The 25,617-nt window shown below is 42.3% G+C and overlaps 1 protein-coding gene across 1 annotated transcript; it reads right to left on the bottom strand.

The window, feature by feature from the left end:
• Positions 1–365: 365 nt before the first annotated feature.
• LOC119338895 (epoxide hydrolase A-like) lies at positions 366–3,165 on the bottom strand. Its single transcript, XM_037611102.1, has 3 exons — positions 2,452–3,165; positions 1,239–1,474; positions 366–876 (listed from the first exon to the last, which is right to left on the bottom strand). Exons 1-3 carry the CDS (start codon positions 3,148–3,150, stop codon positions 627–629), a joined length of 1,185 nt encoding a protein of 394 aa, XP_037466999.1. The 5' UTR covers positions 3,151–3,165; the 3' UTR covers positions 366–626.
• Between the last annotated feature and the right edge of the window lie 22,452 nt (positions 3,166–25,617).

The following is a 25,617-nucleotide window of genomic DNA, read 5'->3' as shown; positions in this document are numbered from 1 at the left end:
AGATGTTGTTTTAACATGCCCCATCTTGGACGTATGTCTCAAAACATGGTAATACCTCTATGCCTTTATGCGTCAAGTGGTGATATTGTATAACTGCATATTCTCGTATTACATGGTAGAATTTCTTATTTGCCCTAGTATAGCTTACCATATCTCAACAACCTCTAGGTCGAAAAAATGGTGAGGGCTTAATTATTCTTATCTTGGATTTTCGTTCCAAAAAGCTTCGGAGTTCTATTTTGCATCTTGTGGCCGAATATGTAGGATATTTAGAATGTCAAATATCCCCTAAATATGTTAATATTCCATGGAACATGCAAAAATAATGAATTATGAAAACATAACGACAGTAGTGGCACAAAACATTAAAAAAGAACTCGGGCGACGGTGACTAGCCGCTGTCACTTTTATTTTAGTTAAGAAGAAACAACCCAAGCACACACACTACAAAGCCGGGTAGCGGCACTAGACATGAAAAATTAAACAGAGAGTGAAATGTAAAGAAAATAATAGTTGCATACATATGTGAAATTGTGCGACACAATAATACAACGGGCTTAATACAAATTTTCCATCAAGCATCTACATTTTGACCATGTTCCATGGTGAGTTCGTTACTCCTCATTTCAGTCAAATTTCTTTAAGAAACTGATTATATGGGCACTAATTTCTTCTGGTTTTTCTTCATTTATGAAATGCCCGACATCTTTCATTACCACCACATCGTCCAGTAATGGAACAAACTTCTTGAGGCCACCTTTGTTAATAAAATCATGTGCGCCTGCAACATGGTATGACAAGTCCACATCACCAACTATGAACTTGGTTGGTACCTTTATCTCAGCTCCGGTCCATGGCGACGTTAGCTCCCATGTCCTGAACACATACCAAATATGGTTGTTAGACCAAAATATCGTGCGTCCAGTTGTCCTAGCAATCCTTCTCTAGTCTCTACAAACATATATATTTGGGAGTCTATAGTAAAAATTCCATTTATTCGAGTGGAGTGCGATGATATACATTGTTGATTTTATAACACAAGATCACAAATGTTGCTGAAGAACAGGAAAACTAAAGTTTTGGACACGTAAATTCAATATGGAAAAAAAAATGTTAAGCTTGGAATCATATTTTAAGTTCGGGTATTCATATTTAGGTTACGGTAATAGTTAAAGCACACTAATCATAGGATAAAAAATATCTAAAAAAGTAAGGAGTCAAAGAAGTAGCTTAATTACTTGTTCAGGGCACGGTAGTAGTTCAATCCCCCGGTGAAACCAGACTTGTCAAATTGACTCGCGTAGTACTTGATATCCTCCTCCGTGATCCAGCTCGGCAAGGGCACCTCATCATCTGGTGAGCCCCACCCGCTCTTGGGAATGAACAAAGGGCCAGGAGTTCGATAAGTGAAAAACTTTCTTAGCACCAGCTCTGTGCTGAGCCGTGCGAATTCTGCTTCAATTGCTCCAGGTTCCTGCAAATTAGCACCATCTCCATCATGTTGTTTTCACATGCAACTACAAGAACAATATAGTATATGAATTGAAAAGGAATTGGCTTTAGTTATGGCCCGGCCACGCTAGAGCAGATGCTGATACCAGACGTGGGTTTCAAACAGTTCTTTACTTGGTCACGAAACTAGATGAGCATCAAGCAGTCTTGTGCAATAGTAGGTGGGTGGGGAACAAAATAATCAAACCTAAGTTGGGGAACCAATGCCTTCATCACTCGGGTGATTGGAACCAAACTTATATACAGAAAAAACAACATTTGTTAGCAGCCAGTCATGTGGCCTGTCCTGCAAATACGCTAGGTCCTTTTAGTTTGTCCCGGACTTTTATTTGTTTGACTCTACGTTCTAAACAACCTTACAGAGGATCCTCAAAAAGAAAAGAAAAACTTACAGAGGAACAGAGAAATGTAAGAATTTGATATCTAACTTACATGTCGAACTGAATCCTATGCGGATAGAGAAATACACATTATATATAAAATGTATTAGACGTTGTCTTCTCGCATCATATGGAAACAGTACCTTTCTTGAAAGATTAGGTACATTACATCGTTTTCAATTTTTGTACACGAAACATTTCCTTTGAAATTGTATGCAAAGGAGATCATAGAAAAAAAATCCTGTGATTTTCAACCTTGCAAAGTTGCAATCCGAAAAACTCTGTAGTAAAGAAAATCTAAAATTCATCTGCAAAATCTTTGAACTAAAGAAGGCCTTCACAGTTTTCTACTAGCATGTAATGTTTATTTGTAATAGACCCAATTGTTAACAAACTTCTGCGACAAGTATATGGCTTCAGGTTTGGTCGGCACAAGGACTGTAACTAGTGGCAGTACAACATGAACGAAAATATCTTCTCTAAAAATGTTTGTTCACAGTTGCCATGGTTATCCATCGGGCATGAGTTCTAGTACTACTCCTACATGGCATCTACGCACCTGGATACGGCAGATGTAGTACTCGTCCCCGTACAGAGCCTTCAAGCCGTCGACGGGCTTCCTCGCCGGGCTCCGCGGGGTGAAGGGGACGCTGAGGGCGACGAGCGCCTTCACCCTGTCCGGCCGGAACAGGCACAGGCTCCACGCGATCATGGCGCCCCAGTCGTGCGCCACCACGAAGACCTGCTTCTCGCCGAGCGAATCGATGAGCGCGACGAGGTCGCCGACGACGTGCAGCGCCGTGTACTGGTCCGGTCCGCCAGAGGGCGCGTCGGAGCCGCCGTAGCCACGCATGTCGGGCGCGACGGCGCGGTAGCCCGCCGCGGCCAGCGCGCGCATCTGGTGGCGCCAGGTGTACCACACCTCCGGGAACCCGTGCAGCAGCAGCGCCGTGGGCGCGCCCGCCGGGCCGGCCTCCGCGACGTGGAGGCGCACGCCGTTGACGTCGACGCTGCGGTGCGTGATGGCGCCGTCGGAGCCCATCTCTTGGTTAGCCGCGCGCGGTGAGGACGGCGGGAGTATGCAGGAGCAGCAGCTGGCGCAGAGCTCGCTGAGGCAGGCCTTGATCATGGAACTGGCAGGACGCGACGGGACGGACCGCACTATAACGAATAAGGCCAGTGCGGGTGGGGCGCAGGGGCATAGTCGTTGTGAGGGGGACCTGGCGGGCGAGGTGCGCTTTGGAATCGTGTTCCGCATGGCGCCGCTGTACGACGTACTGTAGTTTGGCTGTCGATCCGAGGATTTTGGTAATCCTTTGCACATGTATTAGTAGTATGGCAATACTCTGCCAGTTGTGTTGTGCATTTTATAGTAGTAGGGTATGAAATTCTTAACTGCCCTCATAAGCAATGGACAGCTGTGAAGCACACAGCTTTTTGGTCATAAAGCTTTGGTAGATTAGTATAACGATATAACGATAAAAACAGGCAGACAGACCAAACATAATCAAAAGAAAGACTTGAGGCTTGTAACAATAAAATACGAGGACGCACATACTGGTGTCGGCGTCCATGTTCGCCTGTGATGCCCAGCCCAGTTCAGAGTCCAGACAACCTGTCTTGTTTATTCAGTCCTCCTCCTGCGACGCTGCTGCACATGGCTGCAAAGAGAGGCCGGCCAAGACGGCCGCAAGCAAGCAAGAAGCACAGGTTCAAACTGCCCTGCTCCGGAGACAGTATACGCGGTTTGATTGCGATCTCGATCGCTCGGTGGATAGGATCGGATTAGTAAGAACCGGAAAAGCATGGACTGTGGGATTCGTTGTTTAAGCAGAGCGAGTGGGGAGAAGGTGGGGAATTACTTAGCAGTTGTGGATTAGGAGCACTGTTGTTTAAGCTAAAGCGGCGACTAAAGTATCAAGCACGAGGAACGCGGGGCTGCTTTCGCCAAGTCGCGTGCTGTGGCAGTACGATTTAGAAGCAGGTTATTTCTCGTCAACGGGTTAAGCAAAGATGACAAGTCATGGGTTTTCATGACACGTCCTCCTTACTGGTCCGTCAACGACGATAGAATTACTTGACGGTCGGGCGGTGAACCTCTAATTCAAGCTAGATGTCGCCGGTCACCGATAGCTTATACTCCCTCTATCTAAAGATAAGTGTCTTAATTTTATACTAACTTTGATATAAAGTTATACTAAGGTCAAGGCATTTATTTTGAGATGGAGGGAGTAGTTGTTTTCGTAGTTCCTGTTTTTTTTAAAGAAAGGGTAAAGTTTATCTCTCCCTAATAATAAAGCACGGATTGGGTCTCCGGGTTCACCGTCGTGACACTTTTACAGAAAAGTCCCTGCTGTTTTAGTTATCTAACCCGCAGTCCTTTTTTAATCTGACAAAAACGTTTCGATTATATACTAAAAAACATGGGGCGTGCAGCGACGAAGATGCAAGCAGGAGGTTCCAGGCCGCGCCGGCGTGCAACGACGAAGATGCAGGCATGGGAGGTTCCAGGCCGCGCCGTAGTGGAAGAAGACTAGCGATGTGGCGGCATTCATTCTCTGGTCGGATCACGCCGGATTCCGGCAGGAATGGTTCGAGGGCGACCGGATCCACGCATGGGGAGGCGAGGTAGGCACTTGAGGCGGCGACGCGTCTCGATGCAGAGGAGGGTGGCGTCACAGGACTTGCAGGGTAAGGGGAGGCGTGGATCCAGGCGACGGCGAGCAGGACGACAGGAAGGAGGTGCAGGGGGAGCTCGAGCTCCTGCGGGTGGCCATGGCAGAGAAGATAAAGGGAACGAAGAGAAGGATGGCAGCGGATTATCTCGGGACGACGGCATGGCAGGACTCGCCAAGCTCGTCCTCAACGGGGTAGGGGCGCACCATGGGAGGAGGGGAGCGGCATGGCAGGCGCGGGGTTAGCGACGCTCGCCGTGGACCGCGGCAGAGCATGGCTCCTTCGAGCAGGACGGCGCGGGGAGGGAAAACGGGAGGAGGAGAGGCGGAGCTCGCCGGAGGCATGACATTGGGCGGCGGCGTTTCCGGCAGGAGGCAAGCATGCGAGTGGCGGCGGCGGCCGAACCTCTCTCTCTCTCATGTGCCTGTCTCTGGTGGCTGGGGACCGAGAGGAGGATGAGGGGGCTCGGAAGAGTGGGGATCGGGATCGGGATCGGGCGAGGCTATCCCCTGGCGGCTTAGGGTTGACGAGGTGCGGCTGGGCCTTGGGCCAAAAGGATCGGCTGGCGCGCTCTCTCTCTTCCTTCAGTTTTTCATTTTTTTCTATTTCTGAAAAAATCAGAGATTTGGAGAAAGAAAAGGAGGTCTAGGAAAAGAGTTTCGGCATGGGGTTATTTTCTCTGGACTCATAGAAATGATCTTGATCCATAAAATATAAATGGACATGATTGAAAGTTTAACTTCAAACTCTAGGACTAGGTTTTATAAGTGTCCAAAAATATTGAGATTTTTTTGTGGAACTTGGGAAAAAGATAGAAGAAATGTCGCCAAAGTTTGGAAGTCTACCTTGAAGTAGAAAAAGGCATGGGATTTTTTGAAGCCTCGAAAGGAATTTGAAAAGGCAATTAAATAAAATAGAAGGAAGGCTCAAATAATTTTCTGAAAATGTTCATAGTTTTTTGGTCATCCAGGCTTTTTAATATGTCGTCTAGGTTAGCCAAATATAGGAGAGAGAGAGAGAGATCTCGGAGTCTGAGAGAGACACATGAGAGAGAAGGGTACATGAAAAGTGAGTGAAACATGAGAGAGATAGAGGCATAAAAAGATACGTAAGAGAGAGGGAGAGATACATATGTGAAAACTTGAGGCGTGCAAGATTTAAACCACAAAAAAGTAGGAAGACTCACGTTCGTATCCGTGGGAAAGAGACCATCACAACCAAGAAAAGCAAAGCAAACGCCCGTGCTCGGTGTGCCTGCAGGACGACCTGATCATATCGCTTAGGTCATGCGGGTTCAATAGGATTGCTGACCCTGTTTACGGAACATATTGTGATGGGTTGGATTCATTCATTGCTTCATTGTTGAATTTTACAAATATTAAAAATTAATGATTCTTGCATGAGTAGTATTCTTATGAGGGTTAAGATGGAGACATATCCCATATAGAGAAAAGTAATCTATTGGTGTGGTGTCGTCGGATCGATGAAGAAAAGGGACATGAACAAGATGTTGGTGTTTATCACAATAACATAAATATTTCAATATTTTTGTTTCCTCTTACAAAGCATGGGCTCTTTTATACGTTAGGAAGATGGATAAATCAGGCGAGTTTTTGAAGTTCAACATCCAATAAAATCATCACAAAAGGTGAACAATATAGTATTCAAAGGGATGAAGAATTCATCTTTAATTTCTTTGTAGAGGAATGAACGAGTCAGTATCTGACCGAACTACTATATTTTTAAAATAGGTGTCATCTCGCAATGGATGATTTGAATATGTGGGGATTTTGAGCCATGCATATTGGGTTAGAGTTTGTGATATCCTCCCGTTGCAACGCACGGGCATTTTTGCTAGTAAAAACTGAAGGACCCATCAGGTTGACGCTTACGCAAGGCATATATCCGGTCTTAATCTTTCCCTAATAATAAAACGGGTTGAGTTTGCCCGATTCACTGTCGCATCTTTTTTATGAAAAAGCCCTTGTAGTTTTTGGTAATTAACCCGCGCTACAGCTTTAACGCTAATAAACTGGGGAAAACGTTTCGTCCTATCCTCTCGTCAATGCGTACGCACGGCAGCACAGGGTCCTCTCCCTGCACAGCACCGCCGCCATGAATAGCGACGTCACGCGCGGCCCGTCTTACTCTGCAGCTACCCTCCAGCAACGCCGCCGTGATTCAACAAGAGGTATCCCATGTGATTCAACTGACCACGGAAATTAACAATCAGATTGATGCATAGGAAGGGGGAAGGAAAGAGACTCGGCTGGCAAGCCTGGGCGGCCCTTGAAGCAACAGCCTGCTCGGCGGACGGACTTCAGAGCGCGGGGAGCTCAGCAGGAATGCGGAGAGTCGTCGACCTCGGCAGCGCCGGGATCTCATACGGGCCATGGGATAGAGCGCTGGTGGCCACGCTCTGCTCCGACGATGGAGCATCCTCCCTTGACGGCTTCACTTCGATATAGGACGAGGATTTTGGATTTGATTTTGACCGGTCAAAGGCTCAACCTCTTGGCTGTTGCTTGGCTTCGGAGCCAAGCAAATAAGCCTTCGTGTAGTGCCCCGTAGTCTTTTTTTTACTCCTTGTGCCGGCCGGCGGCCGTGTTTCACCGAGGAGAAACATATAAAGTTTTTTTTATTGAGAATGGAGAATCGAAAAATGTGTGTGTACGGTTTTGGTAACTGTTTTAGACAAAGAGCCTACCTGTTGTGTACGTGAAATGTTTTTTTTTTGACGTAATTGTGTACGTGAAATGTTTGTGTTTGAGCAAGTGCAAATAGTGAAAAAAAAGAATATTATCTTGTAAACCAAAAAACCAACATTTCTCAAACAAAATTCAACATAGTAAAACCCCACTTGCATTCGAATATGTAAATATCCATATAAATAATCCACTTCGATCCACCACTACTCTTTCATCTCATGATAGCGCGAAGCTGAATGAGATGTCGGAGGAGGACATGCACTGTCATTTGTAAGTAGGGATGAAAAGGAAGCGGAAACGGACGGAACTGAGTGCTACCACATTTGTTTTCATATATTTTTGCAGAAGCGGAAACAAATATGGAAACCCCGAAAATAAATACGGAAACAAATACTATCAGAAACAGACATGGACCGAATACAAAGCGGACATGAAAACAGAAGTGGGCATTGACCGGAACTTAAAAAAAACCTTGAATCATAGAGAAATACACACAAAACACAACCAAATTTAATGAATTATTAACATGGCTACAAAATAGCATGGTTATGTTAGCAACTTAGTGTAGTATTTTAGTAATACTAGACACTTGCATATAGGGTCAAGCGGAGTACATGTGTGGTATTAGAAGTTGGGCTCAAATGATCCATTCTATTCATTGTATAATTCCGTGTTGGTGGTGGTTGGACTACAAAGCAGAGATAGGTCTATAGTGGAAATGGAAATTCCATATTAACAGAAACGGAAAATTCCATTTCCATGCCTATTCCACCGAAAAACACTGTTCTGTTTTTGTTTCCGTTTCCACATAAAAAAATTCACTTCCATTTCCATTTTGCGAAATTCCATTTCCGTTTTCATATTTCCTCTCCGTTTCCATTTTTCCTCCGGAAAAACGAAAAGTTCCCACTCCATTTTCATCCCTATTTGTAAGTGCAAAAAATGTTTTATTTCTTCATTGGTCCAACATGATTTTAACATCTCAATCCTTCTGCATGGCTCCCCCGCCTTGTGTCAGCCCGTCGCCCGTGTTGTGGCCCAAAGACGACACACTTATACTAGCGGTATGAGGAGAGAAGGCAAAAATAGATCTGGATGCGTGGAATTAAACTCAAGTCCTCACGCTCGGTACCTAATGTCGTGGCCAACTGAGCTGCAGGGCTGGTGCTGATAAAATACTCTCTTCGTCTAGGTGCACAGGGCATCTACGGAGCTGCATCACAACCTAGGTGCGTGGAGATTGGATGGAAGATATTAAATCAAATAACAATGGCAATAATGACTCATATTTGACACACTTGGAAAATTGGGAGGGGCCAACCACTACGTTGGTTTTCCATGTCATTAATTCCTAAAGAGTAACATGCAAATCTTATTTAATGTGTCAGCCAACGAAAATAACATTCTTCTGCGTTGGTGCGGTTCAAGGAAAGAGCGATGGTTGAACTCATCGTTTTGAGATTGACCACATTTAGACCTGTTGATGAGATGAAAGACTAACGTCATTGATGGCGGAAAGCACGATAACAACCACTATGATGGGGTGTCAGGGAAAATAAATGACGTCAACAGGGTGACAGAGGAGGGGGTTGTCATATTATTATTATTCTCCCGTTGCAACGCACGGACATTTTTACTAGTCATGCACATATGTATGGGTCTCCGATGATCAGCTGCTACCGAAAAAAAGAGCAGTAATATCATGATAATCTATGTTGTAAATATCATATCAGAATACGTAACAACTCATAATAATCCGAGAGAGAATACGGACACAACTATTAACACAACTCAAACTGATCTCATACAAGATTATAACAAGTATTCAACAATTGACATTTGTATTCATCCTCGAGGGATAAACATACAGAAAGAGGCGTGGGTAGGCACAGACTTAACAATCGACTATTAGAAAAAAACAAGGGTAATATTTACTCTTAATGTTTTCGGTCATATTATGTATACTGACGAGTCCGACACCTGGGACCCAACATGTTATAAATTCTAGCCTAAATCGTGACTGCCAAATTGTCTACGAGTCTCAATTGGTCGTGCCAAATACGCACCGGCTGGTTCATGCATCGGTCTCACTCGTAAGACACGGGTCTCTGTCCCTCTCGCATAGCTTCCCCCGCGGGCGACTCGGAAGGGCTCAGCCACCGCCGCCGCCGTCGTCGCCGCCGCCGCCTAGTCCTTCCAGCGCCCTTCTCCCCCTCTGCCGCTGTCGATGGTCGGTATCGGGCAAAACCCGTGCGTGCTACGACGGCGGTGGAGGATCTCTCCTCCCGTTTCCGGATCCGCGGCAGCGTGGGTGTCGATCCGCGGGGTGTGGCGTATTTCGGAGGTGGCGGACTCGCGACGGTGCACGGGTGCCCAGATCCATGGGTGTGGGACTCCCGACAGCATGCGGGCTCCTGGCGGCGGCGGGATCCGTCGACGGCGGGCTTAGGCGATGGCGTCGCCCGCGCGGTGCGGGATCTCGTCGCTCGTGGCAAATCTCGCCACTCCGGCCTTCGTGGAGGGACCTGGACCAGGGCGGCGGCCCCGTTAAGCATGGCGACGACGCCCTCGGCTGGCGACGTTCGCGGGGGGTGGATGGATGACGTCTTGACCGCGTGGGCGGTGAGTCGCCGGTGGATCTTCTTCGCGCTGCAGACACTCTCCCGCTGCACTTGGTCGCTTATGATCGCAGTCGTCGGCCTCGGTGCGTTCGCGGGGGCTGGTAGAGGTGACATCGGACCGGAGGAAACTCTGGATGACTCGTTCATCCCGAAGGTGGCGATGACCAGGGTCGCCGTTCTCCTCCTTGCAGGCGCCGTCGAGGTCCCTGCCCTCCACTCCGACTCCATGCCCGGGTGAAAACCCTAAATCTCTTTAGATTGGGCAGCGGTGGCACTGCGTGTGTCATACCCTTCCTGGAGGCGTCGCCTGGGGCATTTGGGTGCTCGGTTTGAGGAACTGTAGGCGGAGGGGATGGGACCAGTGGCAACAGGTGATATTTCGCGTCGGAGGAGCGGCGTGGCATCTAACACGTCGACAAAGGTGGGTCTTGGCGGCATGGAGCAGTGGGGTCTCGCCGGTGGGCGTGTGATGATGGACGAGCGCGGGATGGTGGCGTTGTCTGGCGTCATGGTGGCGTCGACGGCGGCTAGACCGGGTAAGGTAGATGCAACAGTACATTACTGAAGATGGATTGGTGGTAGGTGGCTGCGGCGACCTCATACCCGGCACGTGTCCTAGTTGAGGAGTGCGCCGGACTGGTGGGTGCCCCATACCCGGTAGGCGTCCTGGTTGGGACCTCAGATCTTAGATGTTAGGTTTGGCTGCGAGGTCTGTTTGATATTAGGCCAGACTATCAGCATCCCTATCAACTGGATAGGAGTAGCGACAGATGTTGCCTAGACGATGGCTTTAGTCTTACTGTTGTATGATTCTGTAAGGTCTTATGTGAATAATTAATACAGTGGCTGCATGTATCGTCCAGATGCAGAGGCCGGGGGTCATCCTCCTTTTCTAAAAAAACAAAACACATAATCATTTGTGACGAAAACCCTAGTGATGGGGAAAAGACCATCTTCTAAGATCATTTTAGTGATGCCCTCTCTAGGCAGCCTCCCCCCCAACATCTTAGGTGATTGTTTGCTCTGGTTTTAGGTGATGCAGTTGGGCGTCACAATTCATTTCCATTTTCTGGGACGGTTCTTAGCGTCACACGGAATGTTGAGGGGGTTAGTGCGAGGTATTTTTTCTTTGTCATGGTAGAATTTTAGACATATTCGAGTCAAATTTGTTTTACCTATGACTCGAGTTCCTCAAATCAAAATCCAGTGATTCCTTTTCCTACATGCTCACGTTGATACTATCAATCCCATGGCATGAGATTTCTATGTTGCTTTCATATTGCATTTCTGCATCACATACATTTTTGTAAGAAATGGGTAACTTCCTTAACATATCCATAAAATGTTGCTTGGCACTATAGTGTGACATGATATATTCATACATCTTCAAGCATGCACACGAACATATCAAGACGAACGTATATATAGTGAAAAAGTACTTAACACTACTTCATATTAGTGTATGTCTACACCATAACCACATGATGTCCGATAGCACATCTAGAAACAGGCATCTTGTCTTTATAGTGCATAATTAGTTTAAACAGACAACAAAAATTTGGTACATTGGCACTTCATTACCAAAAGTATCACACATCATGAGCAGGAGTGGTGGAGCATCAACAGATGGTAGGGCAGCAGGACAGAACCACTCTTCATCAAATATTTCAGATTCATCAGGAGTGATTGTCGTAAAGAGAAAAAAACCATCACTTCCATGGTGGATCACAAAGATTAGTCTGTCTCCAACTGCCGTTTTGTACTCACCGAGTACATCCTTTCACCCATTCATGATGGCACGTCCATCTGTTTCTACTGACATATCATAGTAAGTTGTCGAATTACATATAAGCAAGATTTGTTCAAACATTAACAAGTAATTGAGAGTACATACTATATGGAGTCAACTTTAAATTGCTATGTATGTTTAAGAACACTTACACTAAAGGATGATTGAAACATTGTATGAATCCACTGTGATTTTAGGACCATGTGTGCTGATATCGAAGTATAACTTCATACCAACATATAATTTGTAGACTTTGGCAAATTCTTTCCTAGTTGGTCCACTGATAAATGTTTGCCCTTTATAGTTAGTGAGATAACAAATGAAAGAAATTAATATTTTGTTTTCAGTTGTGGTGTAACAGTTGTCTGCTACGTCTTGAACTTGCGTTGGTTTTCCTCGAAGAGGAGAGGGTGATGCAGCAATAGTAGCGTAAGTATTTCCCTCAGTTTTTGAGAACCAAGGTATCAATCCAGTAGGAGGCTCCTCAAAAGCCCCACGCACCTACACAAACAAACTGAGAACTTGCAACCAACGCGATAAAGGGGTTGTGAATCCCTTCATGTCCACTTGCGAAAGTGAGATCTAATGAAGATAGTAAGATAAGATAAATATATTTTTGGTATTTTATAATATAGATGCAAAAAGTAAAGATGCAAATAAAAGTAGATTGGAAGCAAATATGATAAGAGATAGACCCGGGGGCCATAGGTTTCACTAGTGGCTTCTCTCAAGATAGCATAAGTGTTACGGTGGGTGAACAAATTACTGTCGAGCAATTGATAGAAAAGCGAATAGTTATGAGATTATCTAGGCATGATCATGTATATAGGCATCACGTCCATAACAAGTAGATCGACTCCTGCCTGCATCTACTACTATTACTCCACACATCGACCGACTCCTGCCTGCATCTAGAGTATTAAGTTCATAAGAACAGAGTAACACATTAAGCAAGATGACATTATGTAGAGGGATAGACTGAAGCAATATGATATAAACCCCATCTTGTTATCCTCGACGGGAACAATACAATACGTGCCTTGCAACCCTTTCTGTCACTGGGTAAGGACACCGCAAGATTGATCCCAAAGCTAAGCACTTCTCCCAAGGCAAGAAAGATCAATCTAGTAGGCCAAACCAAACTGAAAATTTGAAGAGACTTGCAAAGATAACCCAATCATACATAAAAGAATTCAGAGAAGATTCAAATATTATTCATAGATAAACTTGATCATAAACCCACAATTCATCAGATCTCGACAAACACAGCGTAAAAAGAGTTTACATCGAATAGATCTCCACAAGAGAGGGGGAGAACATTGTATTGAGATCCAAAAAGAGAGAAGAAGCCAACTAGCTAATAACTATGGACCCGTAGGTCTGTGGTAAACTACTCAAAACTCATCGGAGGGGCAAGGATGTTGATGTAGAGGCCCTCCGTGGTTAATTCCCCCTCCGGCAGAACGCCGACGAAGGCTCCAAGATGAGATCTCGCGGATACAGAAGGTTACGATGGTGGAAATTGTGTTTCGTCTGCCACCTGGATGTTTTCGAGGTACGTAGGTATATATAGGAGGAAGAAGTACGTCGGTGGCCGCCCGAGGGGCCCACGAGACAGGGGGCGCGCCCTAGGGGGGGGCGCCCTCCTATCTCGTGGGAGCCTCGGCTGCTTCTTGACTTGCACTCCATGTCCTCTGGATCACGTTCGTTCCAAAAATCACGCTCCCGAAGGTTTCATTCCGTTTGGACTCCGTTTGATATTCATTTTCTTCGAAATACTGAAATAGGCAAAAAACAGCAATATGGGCTGGGCCTCCGGTTAGTAGGTTAGTCCCAAAAATGATATAAATGTGTAAAATAAAGCCCATAAACATCCAAAAGAGGTAATATAATAGCATGGAACAATCAAAAATTATAGATACGTTGGAGACGTATCAAACATCCCCAAGCTTAATTCCTGCTCGTCCTCGAGTAGGTAAATGATAAAAAAGAAAATTTTGATGTGGAATGCTACCTAGCATAATTCTCAATGTAATTTTCTTTATTGTGGCATGAATGTTCAGATCCAAATGATTCAAAATAAAAGTTCATATTGATAAAAGAAATAGTAATACTTCAAGCATACTAATCAAAGTAATCATGTCTTCTTAAAATAACATGTCAAAATAAAGTTCATCCCTACAAAATCATACAGTTAGGCTATGCTTCATTTTCGTCACACAAAGATGTTCCCAACTTCTATACCCCCGATGACAAGCCAAGCAATTGTTTCACACTTAAATAATCTCAAACTTTTTCAACCTTCACACAATACATGAGCGTGAGCCATGGATATAGCACTATGGGTGGAATAGAATATGATGATGGGGATTGTGTGGAGAAGACAAAAAAGGAGAAAGTCTCACATTGACGAGGATAATCAATGGGCTATCAAGATGCCCATCAATTGATGTCAACATGAGGAGTAGGGATTGCCATGCAACGGATGCACTAGAGCTATAAATGAATGCTCAACAAAAAAAACTAGTGGGTGTGCATCCAACTTTCTTGCTCACAAAGACCTAGGGCATTTGAGGAAGCCCATCGTAGGAATATAAAAGCCAAGTTCTATAATAAAAAATTCCCACCAGTATGAAAAAGACAACTTATGAGACTCACTATATGAAAAACATGGTGCTACTTTGAAGCACAAAATATGAGACTCACTACATGAAGAACAAGGTGCTACTTTGAAGCACAAGTGTGGAAAAAGAGATAGTAACATTGCCCTTTTTATTTTATTTTCTTTTTTTCTTTTTTTCCTTTTTTTATTTTCTTTTTTTTGGGCCTTCCTTTTTTTTCTTTTGGCCTTTCTTTTTTTTTCTTTGGGCAATGCTCTAATAATGATGATCATCACACTTCTATTGATTACAACATATGAATTACAACTCGAAACTAGAACAAGATATGACTCTATATGAATGCCTTTGGCGGTGTACCGGGATGGTGCAATGAATCAAGAGTGACATGTATGAAAAATTATGCATGGTGGCTTTGCCACAAATACGATGTCAACTACATGATCATGCAATGGCAATATGACAAAAGTAATGTATGTCATGATGATGATGAACGGAACGGTGGAAAGTTGCATGGCAATATATCTCGGAATGGATATGGAAATGCCATAATAGGTAGGTATGGTGGCTGTTCTGTGGAAGATATAAGGAGGTTTATGTGTGATAGAGCGTATCGTATCACGGGGTTTGGATGCACCGGCGAAGTTTGCACCAACTCTCAAGGTGAGAAAGGGCAATGCACGGTACCGAAGAGGCTAGCAATGGCGGAAAGGTAAAAGTGCGTATAATCCATGGACTCAACATTAGTCAAAAGAACTCATATACTTATTGCAAAAATTTAAAAAGTCATCAAAAATCAAGTACTATACGCATGCTCCTAGGGGCTAGATTGGTAGGAAAAGACCATCGCTCGTCCCCGACTGCCACTCATAAGGATGCACAAGCCAAGTACACTTCATGTTTCAAATTTGTTACACAACTTTAACCATACGTGCATGCTACTGGACTTGCTAACTTCAACACAAGCATTCTTTGAATTCATAATCACCCAACTAGCATGACTTTAATATCACTACCTCCCTATCTCAAAACAATTATCAAGTATCAAATTGATCATAGCATCCAATTCACTCCCTATGATAGTTTTTATTATACCCAACTTGGATGCCTACCATTCTAGTACCAATTTTATAACCATAGCAAATACCATGCTGTTCTAAAAGACTCTCAAAAAGATATAAGTGAAGCATGAGAGACTAGCAATTTCTACAAAAGTAAGTCACCACTGTGCTCTAAAAGATATAAGTGAAGCACTAGAGCAAAAACTATCAAGCTCAAAAGATATAAGTGAAGCACATAGAGTATTCTAGCAAATTCTAATCAAATAGGCTTCTCCCAAAAGGTGTGTACAGCAAGGATGATTGTGGTAAACTAAAAAGCAAAGACTAGTATAATACACGACGCTCCAAGCAAAACACATATCATGTGGCGAATAAAAATATAGCTCCAAGTAAAGTTATCAATGAACGAAGACGAAAGAGGGATGCCTTCCTGGGGCATCCCCAAGCTTAAGCTTTTTGGCTATTCTTGAATATCTTGGGGTTCCATTGGCATCCCCAAGCTTAGGCTCTTGCCACTCCTTATTCCATAGTCCATAAAAGCTTTACCCAAAACTTGAAAACTTCACAACACAAAACTCAACAGGAAATCGTATAAGCTCCGTTAGTGAAAGAAAACAAAACCACGACATAAGGTACTGCAATGAACTCATTCTTTATTTATTTTGGTGTTAAACCTACTGTATTCCAACTTCCTTATGGTTTATAAACTATTTTACTAGCCATAGATGCATTGAAATAAGCAAACAAGACATGGAAAACAGAATCTGTCAAAAACAGAACAGTTTGTAGAAATCTGTAACTAACGCAAACTTCTGGAACTCTAAAAATCCTACCAAAATAGGAAGTCCTGGAAAATTTGTTATTGAACAGCATCAAAAAGAATAAAAGCAAAATCACGTTCCTGTGATTTTAAAAAATTATATTCATGCGCGCAAAGTTTCTGTTTTTCAGCAGAATCAAATCAACTATCATCATAGGTTATCCTATAGGTTCTACTTGGCACAGACACTAATTAAAAGATAAAAACACATCTAAAGAGAATGTAGATGCAAGATTTATTACTAAACAGGAGCAAAAACAAAAAAACACATAAAGAAAATTGGGTTGCCTCCCAACTAGCGCTATCGTTTAACGCCCCTAGCTAGGCATAAAAGCGAAGAAAGATCTAAGGAGTGCCCTCTTTGGCACTAAATTCATAAGTAGCACGCATGATAGATTCATAAGGTAATTTGACTTTCTTTCTTGGAAAGTGCTCCATGCCTTTCTTTAATGGAAATTGGAATCTAATATTCCCTTCCTTCATATCAATAATCGCACCAATCGTTCTAAGGAAAGGTCTACCAAGAATAATAGGGCAAGAAAGATTGCAATCTATATCAAGAACGATAAAATCTACGGGAACCAAATTTCTATTTGCAACAATAAGAACATCATTGATCCTTCCCATAGTCTTTTTAATGGTGGAATCCGCAAGGTGCAAATTTAAAGAGCAATCATCAAGATCATGGAAACCTAGAATATCGCTTAAAGTTTTCGGAATCATGGAAACACTAGCACCCAAATCACACAAAGCAAAACACTCATAATCTTTAATTCTAATCTTTATAGTAGGTTCCCACTCATCATTAAGTTTTCTAGGTATAGAAACTTCCAAATTAAGTTTTTCATCATAAGATTGCATCAAAGCATCAACAATATGTTTGGTAAAAGCTTTATTTTGACTACAAGCATGAGGAGAATTAACAACAGATTGCAACAAGGAAATACAACCTTTTAAAGAACAATTATCATAATCAAATTCCTTGAAATCCGAGATAGTGGGTTCAATACTATTTGAAATTGAGGACTCTCCAATCCCACTTTTACCAAATTTAGCATCAAGATCTAAAGACTCCGAATTTTTGGGACGCCTTCTAGGAAAAGTTGATTCATCATCAGTCCCATAATCATCAAAATTCATATTGCAAAACATAGATCTAATAGGAGAGGCATCAATAACTTTAAGATGCTCATCATTATTTTCATGGAAACTAGAAGACCACACTTTTATAAAGCTATCTTTTTTAGCATGCAATCTAGCGGTTCTTTCCTTGCACTCGTCAATGGAAATTCTCATTACTTTGAGAGACTCATTGATATCATGCTTGGGAGAAGAATATCTAAGTTTAAGAGAATCAACATCAAGCGAAAGTCTATCAACGTTCCTAGCCAAATCACCAACTTTAAGCAATTTTTCTTCAAGCAAAGCATTAAAATTCTTTTGAGAAATCATAAATTCTTTCACACTATTCTCAAAATCAGAGGGCATCCTATTAAAATTACCATAAGCATTATTGTAGGAATTTCCATAATTATTAGAGGAATTACTAGGGAACAGTCTAGCATTGAAGTTTCCTCTATAAGCATTGTTTCCAAAACTATTCCTACCAACAAAATTCACATCCATAGATTCATTATTATTCTCAATCAAAGAAAACAAAGGAATATCATTGGGATCAAGAGGAGTATTTTTAGTAGCAAACAATTTCATAAGTTCATCCATCTTTCCACTCAGAACATTGATTTCTTCTATAGCATGCACTTTTTTACTAGAAGATCTTTCGGTGTGCCATTGAGAATAATTAGCCATAATATTATCAAGAAGTTTTGTAGCATCTCCTAACGTGATTTCCATAAACGTGCCTCCCGCGGCCGAATCTAAGAGATTTCTAGAAGCAAAGTTCAAACCGGCATAAAATTTTTGTATGATCATCCATAAATACAAACCATGAGTAGGGCAATTGCGAAGCATCAATTTCATTCTTTCCCAAGATTGGGCAACATGCTCATGATCAAGTTGTTTAAAATTCATGATATCGTTCCTAAGAGTGATAATCTTAGCGGGAGGAAAATACTTAGAGATAAAAGCATCTTTGCACTTGTTCCAAGAATCAATACTATTTTTAGGCAACGACGAAAACCAAACTTTAGCACGATCTCTAAGAGAAAACGGAAATAACTTCAATTTTACAATATTGTTATCCGTATCTTTCTTCTTTTGCATATCACACAAATCAACAGAGTTGTTTAGATGAGTAGTGGCATCTTCACTAGGAAGGCCGGCGAATTGATCTTTCATGACAAGATTCAGCAAAGCAGTATTGATTTCACAAGACTCAACATCATTAAGAGGAGCAATCGAAGTACTAAGGAAATCATTGTTATTGGTATTCGAGAAATCACACAATTTGGTATTATCTTGCGCCATGGCAACAAGTAATCCAACACACAAGCAAACATAAAAAGGCAAGCGAAAAGAGAGGAGGAGATTGGGAAAGAGAGGGCGAATAAAACGGCAAGGGTAAAGTGGGGAGAGGAAAACGAGAGGCAAATGGCAAATAATGTAAACGCGAGGGAGATGGGTTTGTGATGGGTACTTGGTATGTCTTGACTTGAGCGAAGACCTCCTCGGCAACGGCGCCAGAAATCCTTCTTGCTACATCTTGAGCTTGCATTGGTTTTCCTCGAAGAGGAGAGGGTGATGCAGCAATAGTAGCGTAAGTATTTCCCTCAATTTTTGAGAACCAAGGTATCAATCCAGTAGGAGGCTCCTCAAAAGTCCCACGCACCTACACAAACAAATTGAGAACTTGCAACCAACACAATAAAGGGGTTGTCAATCCCTTCTTGGCCACTTGCGAAAGTGATATCTAATAAAGATAGTAAGAGAAGATAAATATTTTTTTTGGTATTTTATAATATAGATGCAAAAAGTAAAGATGCAAATAAAAGTAGATTGGAAGCAAATATGATAAGAGATAGACCCGGGGGCCATAGGTTTCACTAGTGGCTTCTCTCAAGATAGTATAAGTGTTACGGTGGGTGAACAAATTACTGTCAAGCAATTGATAGAAAAGCGAATAGTTATGAGATTATCTAGGCATGATCATGTATATAGGCATCACGTCCATAACAAGTAGACCGATTCTTGCCTACATCTACTACTATTACTCCACACATCGACCGACTCCTGCCTGCATCTAGAGTATTAAGTTCATAAGAACAGAGTAACGCATTAAGCAAGATGACATGATGTAGAGGGATAAACTGAAGCAATATGATATAAACCCCATGTTGTTATCCTCGATGGCAACAATACAATACGTGCCTTGCAATCCTTTCTGTCACTGGGTAAGGACACCGCAAGATTGAACCCAAAGCTAAGCACTTCTCCCATGGCAAGAAAGATCAATCTAGTAGGCCAAACCAAACTGATAATTCAAAGAGACTTGCAAAGATAACTCAATCATACATAAAAGAATTAAGAGAAGATTCAAATATTATTCATAGATAAACTTGATCATAAACCCACAATTCATCGGATCTCGACAAACACACCGCAAAAAGAGTTTACATCGAATAGATCTCCACAAGAGAGGGGGAGAACATTGTATTGAGATCCAAAAAGAGAGAAGAAGCCAACTAGCTAATAACTTTGGACCCGTAGGTCTGTGGTAAACTACTCACAACTCATCGGAGGGGCAAGGATGTTGATGTAGAGGCCCTCCGTGGTCGATTCCCCCTCCGGCAGAACGCCGGCGAAGGCTCCAAGATGAGTTCTCACAGATACAGAAGGTTACGGTGGTGGAAATTGTGTTTCGTCTGCCCCCTGGATGTTTTCAGGGTACGTAGGTATATATAGGAGGAAGAATTACGTTGGTGGCCGCCCGAGGGGCCCACAAGACAGGGGGCGCTCGCTATAGGTGGGGGGGGCACCCTCCTATCTCGTGGGAGCCTCGCCTGCTTCTTGACTTTCACTCAAAGTCCTTTGGATCACATTCGTTCCAAAAATCACGCCCCCGAAGGTTTCATTCCGTTTGGACTCCGTTTGATGTTCGTTTTCTTCGAAATACTGAAATAGGCAAAAAACAACAATATGGGCTGGGCCTCCGGTTAGTAGGTTAGTCCCAAAAATGATATAAATGTGTAAAATAAAGCCCATAAACATCCAAAAGAGGTAATATAATAGCATGGAACAATCAAAAATTATAGATACGTTGGAGACTTATCATTGTCATCTGAAATTATGGAACTAGCAACTCTCGAGGACTAGTTTTCTTGCAAAGCATAGGATGAACTGCGAAAAAAATAAAGGAAAACAACAATTACCCTGCTATGACATATAAATTGCAGCATGGCTTTATAAGAAAATATATTGTTCTATTCGTCAGAGTTCTTTATTTGTAGAGTATGTGTGAAAATAACTACATATACAAACATTTACCAAATTTATAAAGACTTATGCCATGGTGACAACCTAAAAATCACTTAAGTACTGGACTACTAGTAAAATAGGCTGAACTAACTAACAACGAATTAGCCAAACCATGTTTTACAAAGCAACTTGTAAAAAACATACTGGCTTGTCTTCAAAGCCCTCTCAAAGCCTGTTGTAGAAGTGCTTCGCATGCATTAGATGGCCATTGTCACGCAAACCCTTGGTGTCCAAACACTTTGGGCACTATGAATCCAAACTATCAGTTTAGTAGAAAAAGTATTTGGAATCGTATTCCAACGGGATTCGAAGAGATCAATGAAGGATTTACCTTCATTTTTGTTTGAGTGATTCACCCGACCTAGGGTTTTCTAGGGGTCGTCAAGGTGGCGGACAGTGACAAGCGGCGGTAACAGGCGGTGACGATCATCCGCGGAGATGATAGGGGGTAAAGGGTGTAGACGATAGTCATGGACGAGAGGCGGGATTTGGGCATTGGGTTGGTGGGTTGAGAAGAAGCCCATGACCTCGGCCATTATGGATGCACACCAAACCAGCGGGATGAGATTAGTATATTGATCGTATGTCACATGTTGTTCTTTTCATACGAGAATTTAAGGTAGCATGTAGGGTGACATTTGCCAATACCGTGGTGACCGCGTAAACTGAATGCCAGTGGTGTACTGAATGATCCGGTCACTTTTTGGGTTCCTCCTTCGTTAATTGTGTTGCTCTTTGGTAGAAAACATCAATGGGTACAGAGTGGTGGCCACATGAGGAAACAACTAGTACTACTAATATGAATTTTTAAATCCCGAACAAGTTGTTTAGTTCTTGCTAATGCATCGAGCTAGATTCCATTTGACTGAAGATTCTAGAAATGTGAATATTTAGATACTGAAAATCATGTGTCCTCACAAACGGATCAGACGAATATATGCCAATGATGAACTTACAATTCATGTTTTTTTGAAATGAAGGCAAAATATTTGCCTCATCTATTAATTAAGAGAGAATAGAGTTTGTTGTGTTACAGTAGGGCATTACAGCACACCGTCAATACAAAAAGTCATTACTCTCCCGGCATCATGGTACCCAAGTGTTGGGTACCTGCGGTGACCCAATCCGCTGCCTCAACCTTGATATTGCTAAGTGATACATCTCCAACGCATCTATAATTTTTTTTATTGTTCCATGATGTTATATTATCATTCTTGGGTTTTTACATTCATTTTATAGCAACTTTATATAATTTTTTGGGACTAACCTATTTGACATAATGCCTAGTGCTAGTTGCTGTTTTTTGCTTGTTTTTTACGTCGCAGAATATCAGTAGCAAATGAAGTCCAAATGCCACGAAACTTTTTGGAGATTTTGTTGGACCAGAAGACAAATTGGGAGCCAAGGAAGCAACAAAGGGGAGGCCCATGGGGCCCACCACCCACCTGGGCACGCCAGAGGTCCCTGGCGCGCCTTGATGGGTGGTGGGGCCCATGGAGGTCCTCTCCACCGCCTCTCAGCTCTATAAATACTCAGATATTCTAGAAACCTTAATACAATTCTAGCCGCCGCAAGTTCCAGAACCACGAGATCCAATCTAGATCCCTATTCCGGCACTCCACCGAAGGGGAACACGATCACGGAGGGGTTCATCATCCTCATTGGTGCTCCTCCGATGATGCGTAAGTAGTTCACCATAGACCTACGAGTTCATAGGAAGTAGCTAGATGGCTTCTTCTCTCTTTTTGATTCTCAATACAATGTTCTCCTCAATGTTCTTGGAGATCTATTTGATGTAATGACTTTTTGCGTTGTGTTTGTTGGGATCTGATGAATTGCAGTTTATGATCAGATCTATCTATGAATATTATTTGAGTCTTCTTTGATCTCTTATATGCATGATTATTATAGCCTCGTATTTCTTCTCCAAAACTTTGATTTAGTTAGGCCAACTCGATTGATTTTTCTTGCAATGGGAAGATATGCTTTCTGATGGGTTCGTTTGCGGTGTCCTCACCCAGTGACGAAAGGGGTAGCGAGGCACACATGTATCGTTGATGTTAAGGATAAAAAGATGGAGTCTATTCCTACATGAATAGATTTTGTCTACTTCTACTTCTTGAGCTTGGGTTGAGTTTTTCCTTGAAGAGGAAAGAGTGATGCAGCAAAGTAGAGATAAGTATTTCCCTGAGTTAAGAACCAAGGTATCAATCTAGTAGGAGGCACAAGCAAGTCTCCAATCTATGCACCTGCACAAACTAACAAACACTTGCACACAATGCGAAAAAGGGGTTGTCAATCCCTTCACGGTCACGAACAAGAGTGATATCTAAAAGAGAAAGGAATAAAAGATAAATAAAAGGCAAACTTAAGTAAATATAAATAAATTGCAGCAAGGCATTTTTGGGTTTTTCGGTTTATAGATCTGAAAATATATGATGAAAAATAGACTCGGGGTCCATGGGTTTCACTAGGGGCTTCTCTCTTGAAAGAAAACATACGGTGGGTAAACAAATTACTGTCGAGCAATTGATAGAAAAGTGCAAAGTTATGAAGATATCTAAGGCAATCATGAATATACGCTTCATGTCCGTGACAAGTAGACCGACTCCTGCCTGCATCGACTACTATTATTTCACACATCGACCACTATCTAGCATGCATCTAGAGTATTAAGTTCATAAGAATGGAGTAACGCCTTAAGCAAGATGACATGATGCAGAGGGGTAAATTCAACCAATATGATAAAAACCCCATCTTTTTATCCTTGATGGCAACAAAACAATTCATGTCTTGCTATCCCTACTATGTCACTGGGTGAGGACACCGCAAGATTGAACCCAAAAATAAGCACCTCTCCCATTGCAAGAAAAACCAATCTAGTTGGCCAAACCAAACTGACAATTCAAAGAGAAATACAAAGCTATTTAATCATGCATAAAAGAGTTCAGAGAAGACTCAAATAATATTCAGAGATAATCTGATCATAAATCCACAATTCATTGCATATCGACAAACACACCACAAAAGAATATTACATCATATAGAACTCCAAGAACATCGAGGAGAACATTGTATTGAAGATCAAAGAGAGAAAAGAAGCCATATAGCTACTAGCTATGGACTCGTAGGTCTATGGTAAACTACTCACGCTTCATCAGAAGGGCAGCAAGGTTGATGTAGAGGCTCTCCGTGATCGAATCCCCCTCTGGCGGAGTGCCGGAAAAGGCACCAAGATGGGATCTCACGAGAACAGAAGCTTGCGGCGGCGAAAAAGTATTTTGGTGAACACTTCTAGTGGTTTGCAAATATTTGGTAATTTATAGAGAAAATATTAGGGTGGAGGACACCCGAGGGGCCGCCTGGCAGGCTTGTGGCCTCCTCGGGACTCTTCCGACCCTCTCTCCAAGTAATGTAGGTGTATTCTGGTCCAAGAAAAATCATCATAAAGTTTCATTCCGTTTGGACTCTGTTTGATATTCCTTTTCTAAAAAAGTCAAAAACAAGGAAAAAACAGAAAACTAGCATTGGGCTCTAGGTTTATAGATTAGTGCCAAAAATACTATAAAATATCATATTAATGCATATAAAACATCCAAAACAGATAATATAATAGCATGGAATAATAAAAAAATTATAGATACATTGGAGACGAATCAAGCATCCCCAAGCTTAATTCCTGCTCGTCCTCGGGTAGGTAAATGATAAAAACAATTTTTTTGATGTGGAATGCAACCTAACATATTTATCCATGTAATCTTCTTTATTGTGGCATGAATATTCAGATCCATAAGGTTCAAAACAAAAGTTTAATATTGACATAAAGACAATAATCCTTCAAGCATACTGATAAAGCAATTATGTCTTCTCAAAATAACATGGCAAAAGAAAGGTATCCCTACAAAATCATATAGTCTGGCTATGCTCCATCTTCATCACACAAAGTATTTCATCATGCAACCCCGGTGACAAGCCAAGCAATTGTTTCATACTTTTGATGTTCTCAAACCTTTTCAACTTTCACGCAATGCATGAGCGTGATAAACCACAATCATATGGGATCGCGACAATTTTTTAGGATAGAGTATTCAACCCAAATTTATAGATTTGACACAAGGGGAGCCAAAGAATATTTGAAGGTATTCGCAGCTGAGTTGTTGATGTCTACTACACAACCTTCTTCTTGTAGACGTTGTTGGGCCTCCAAGTGTAGAGGTTTGTAGGACAGTAGCACATTCCCCTCAAGTGGATGACCTAAGGTTTATCAATCCGTGGGAGGCGTAGGATGAAGATGGTCTCTCTCAAACAACCCTGCAACCAAATAACAAAGAGTCTCTTGTGTCCCCAACATACCCAATACAATGGTAAATTGTATAGGTGCACTAGTTCGGCGAAGAGATGGTGATACAAGTGCAATATGGATGGTAGATATAGGTATTTGTAATCTGAAAATATAAAACAGCAAGGTAACTAGTGGTAAAAGTGAGCGTAAACGGTATTGCAATGCTAGGAAACAAGGCCTAGGGTTCATACTTTCACTAGTGCAAGTTCTCTCAACAATAATAACATAACTGGATCATATAACTATCCCTCAACATGCAACAAAGAGTCACTCCAAAGTCACTAATAGCGGAGAACAAACGAAGAGATTATTGTAGGGTACGAAACCAAGTTATCCTTTCTGATCGATCTATTCAAGAGTCCGTAGTAAAATAACACGAAGCTATTCTTTCCGTTTGATATATCATAGAGTTCGTACTAGAATAACACCTTAAGACACAAATCAAACAAAACCTAAATGTCACCTAGATACTCCAATGTCACCTCAAGTATCTGTGGGTATGATCATACGATATGCATCACACAATCTCAGATTCATCTATTCAACCAACACAAAGTACTTCAAAGAGTGCCCCAAAGTTTCTACCTGAGAGTCAAGATGAAAATGTGTGCCAACCCCTATGCATAAGTTCACAAGGTCACTGAACCCGCAAGTTG

The sequence above is a fragment of the Triticum dicoccoides genome, chromosome 7B (genome assembly GCF_002162155.2).
Source record: "Triticum dicoccoides isolate Atlit2015 ecotype Zavitan chromosome 7B, WEW_v2.0, whole genome shotgun sequence".
Lineage (NCBI taxonomy): Eukaryota > Viridiplantae > Streptophyta > Magnoliopsida > Poales > Poaceae > Triticum > Triticum dicoccoides.
The sequence above is the reverse complement of the archived record's forward strand: the minus strand, read 5'-3'. Positions and strand labels throughout refer to the sequence as shown.

Bases quoted from the DNA above. Each gene is read 5' to 3' on its own strand.
- LOC119338895 (XM_037611102.1), bottom strand. From the start codon at position 3,150: ATGCGGAACACGATTCCAAAGCGCACCTCGCCCGCCAGGTCCCCCTCA. The intron at 1,475-2,451 runs GTGCGTAGATGC...GCTAATTTGCAG, and splicing joins ACTACATCTGCCGTATCCAG to GAACCTGGAGCAATTGAAGC. The intron at 877-1,238 runs GTAATTAAGCTA...GTATGTGTTCAG, and splicing joins TACTACCGTGCCCTGAACAA to GACATGGGAGCTAACGTCGC.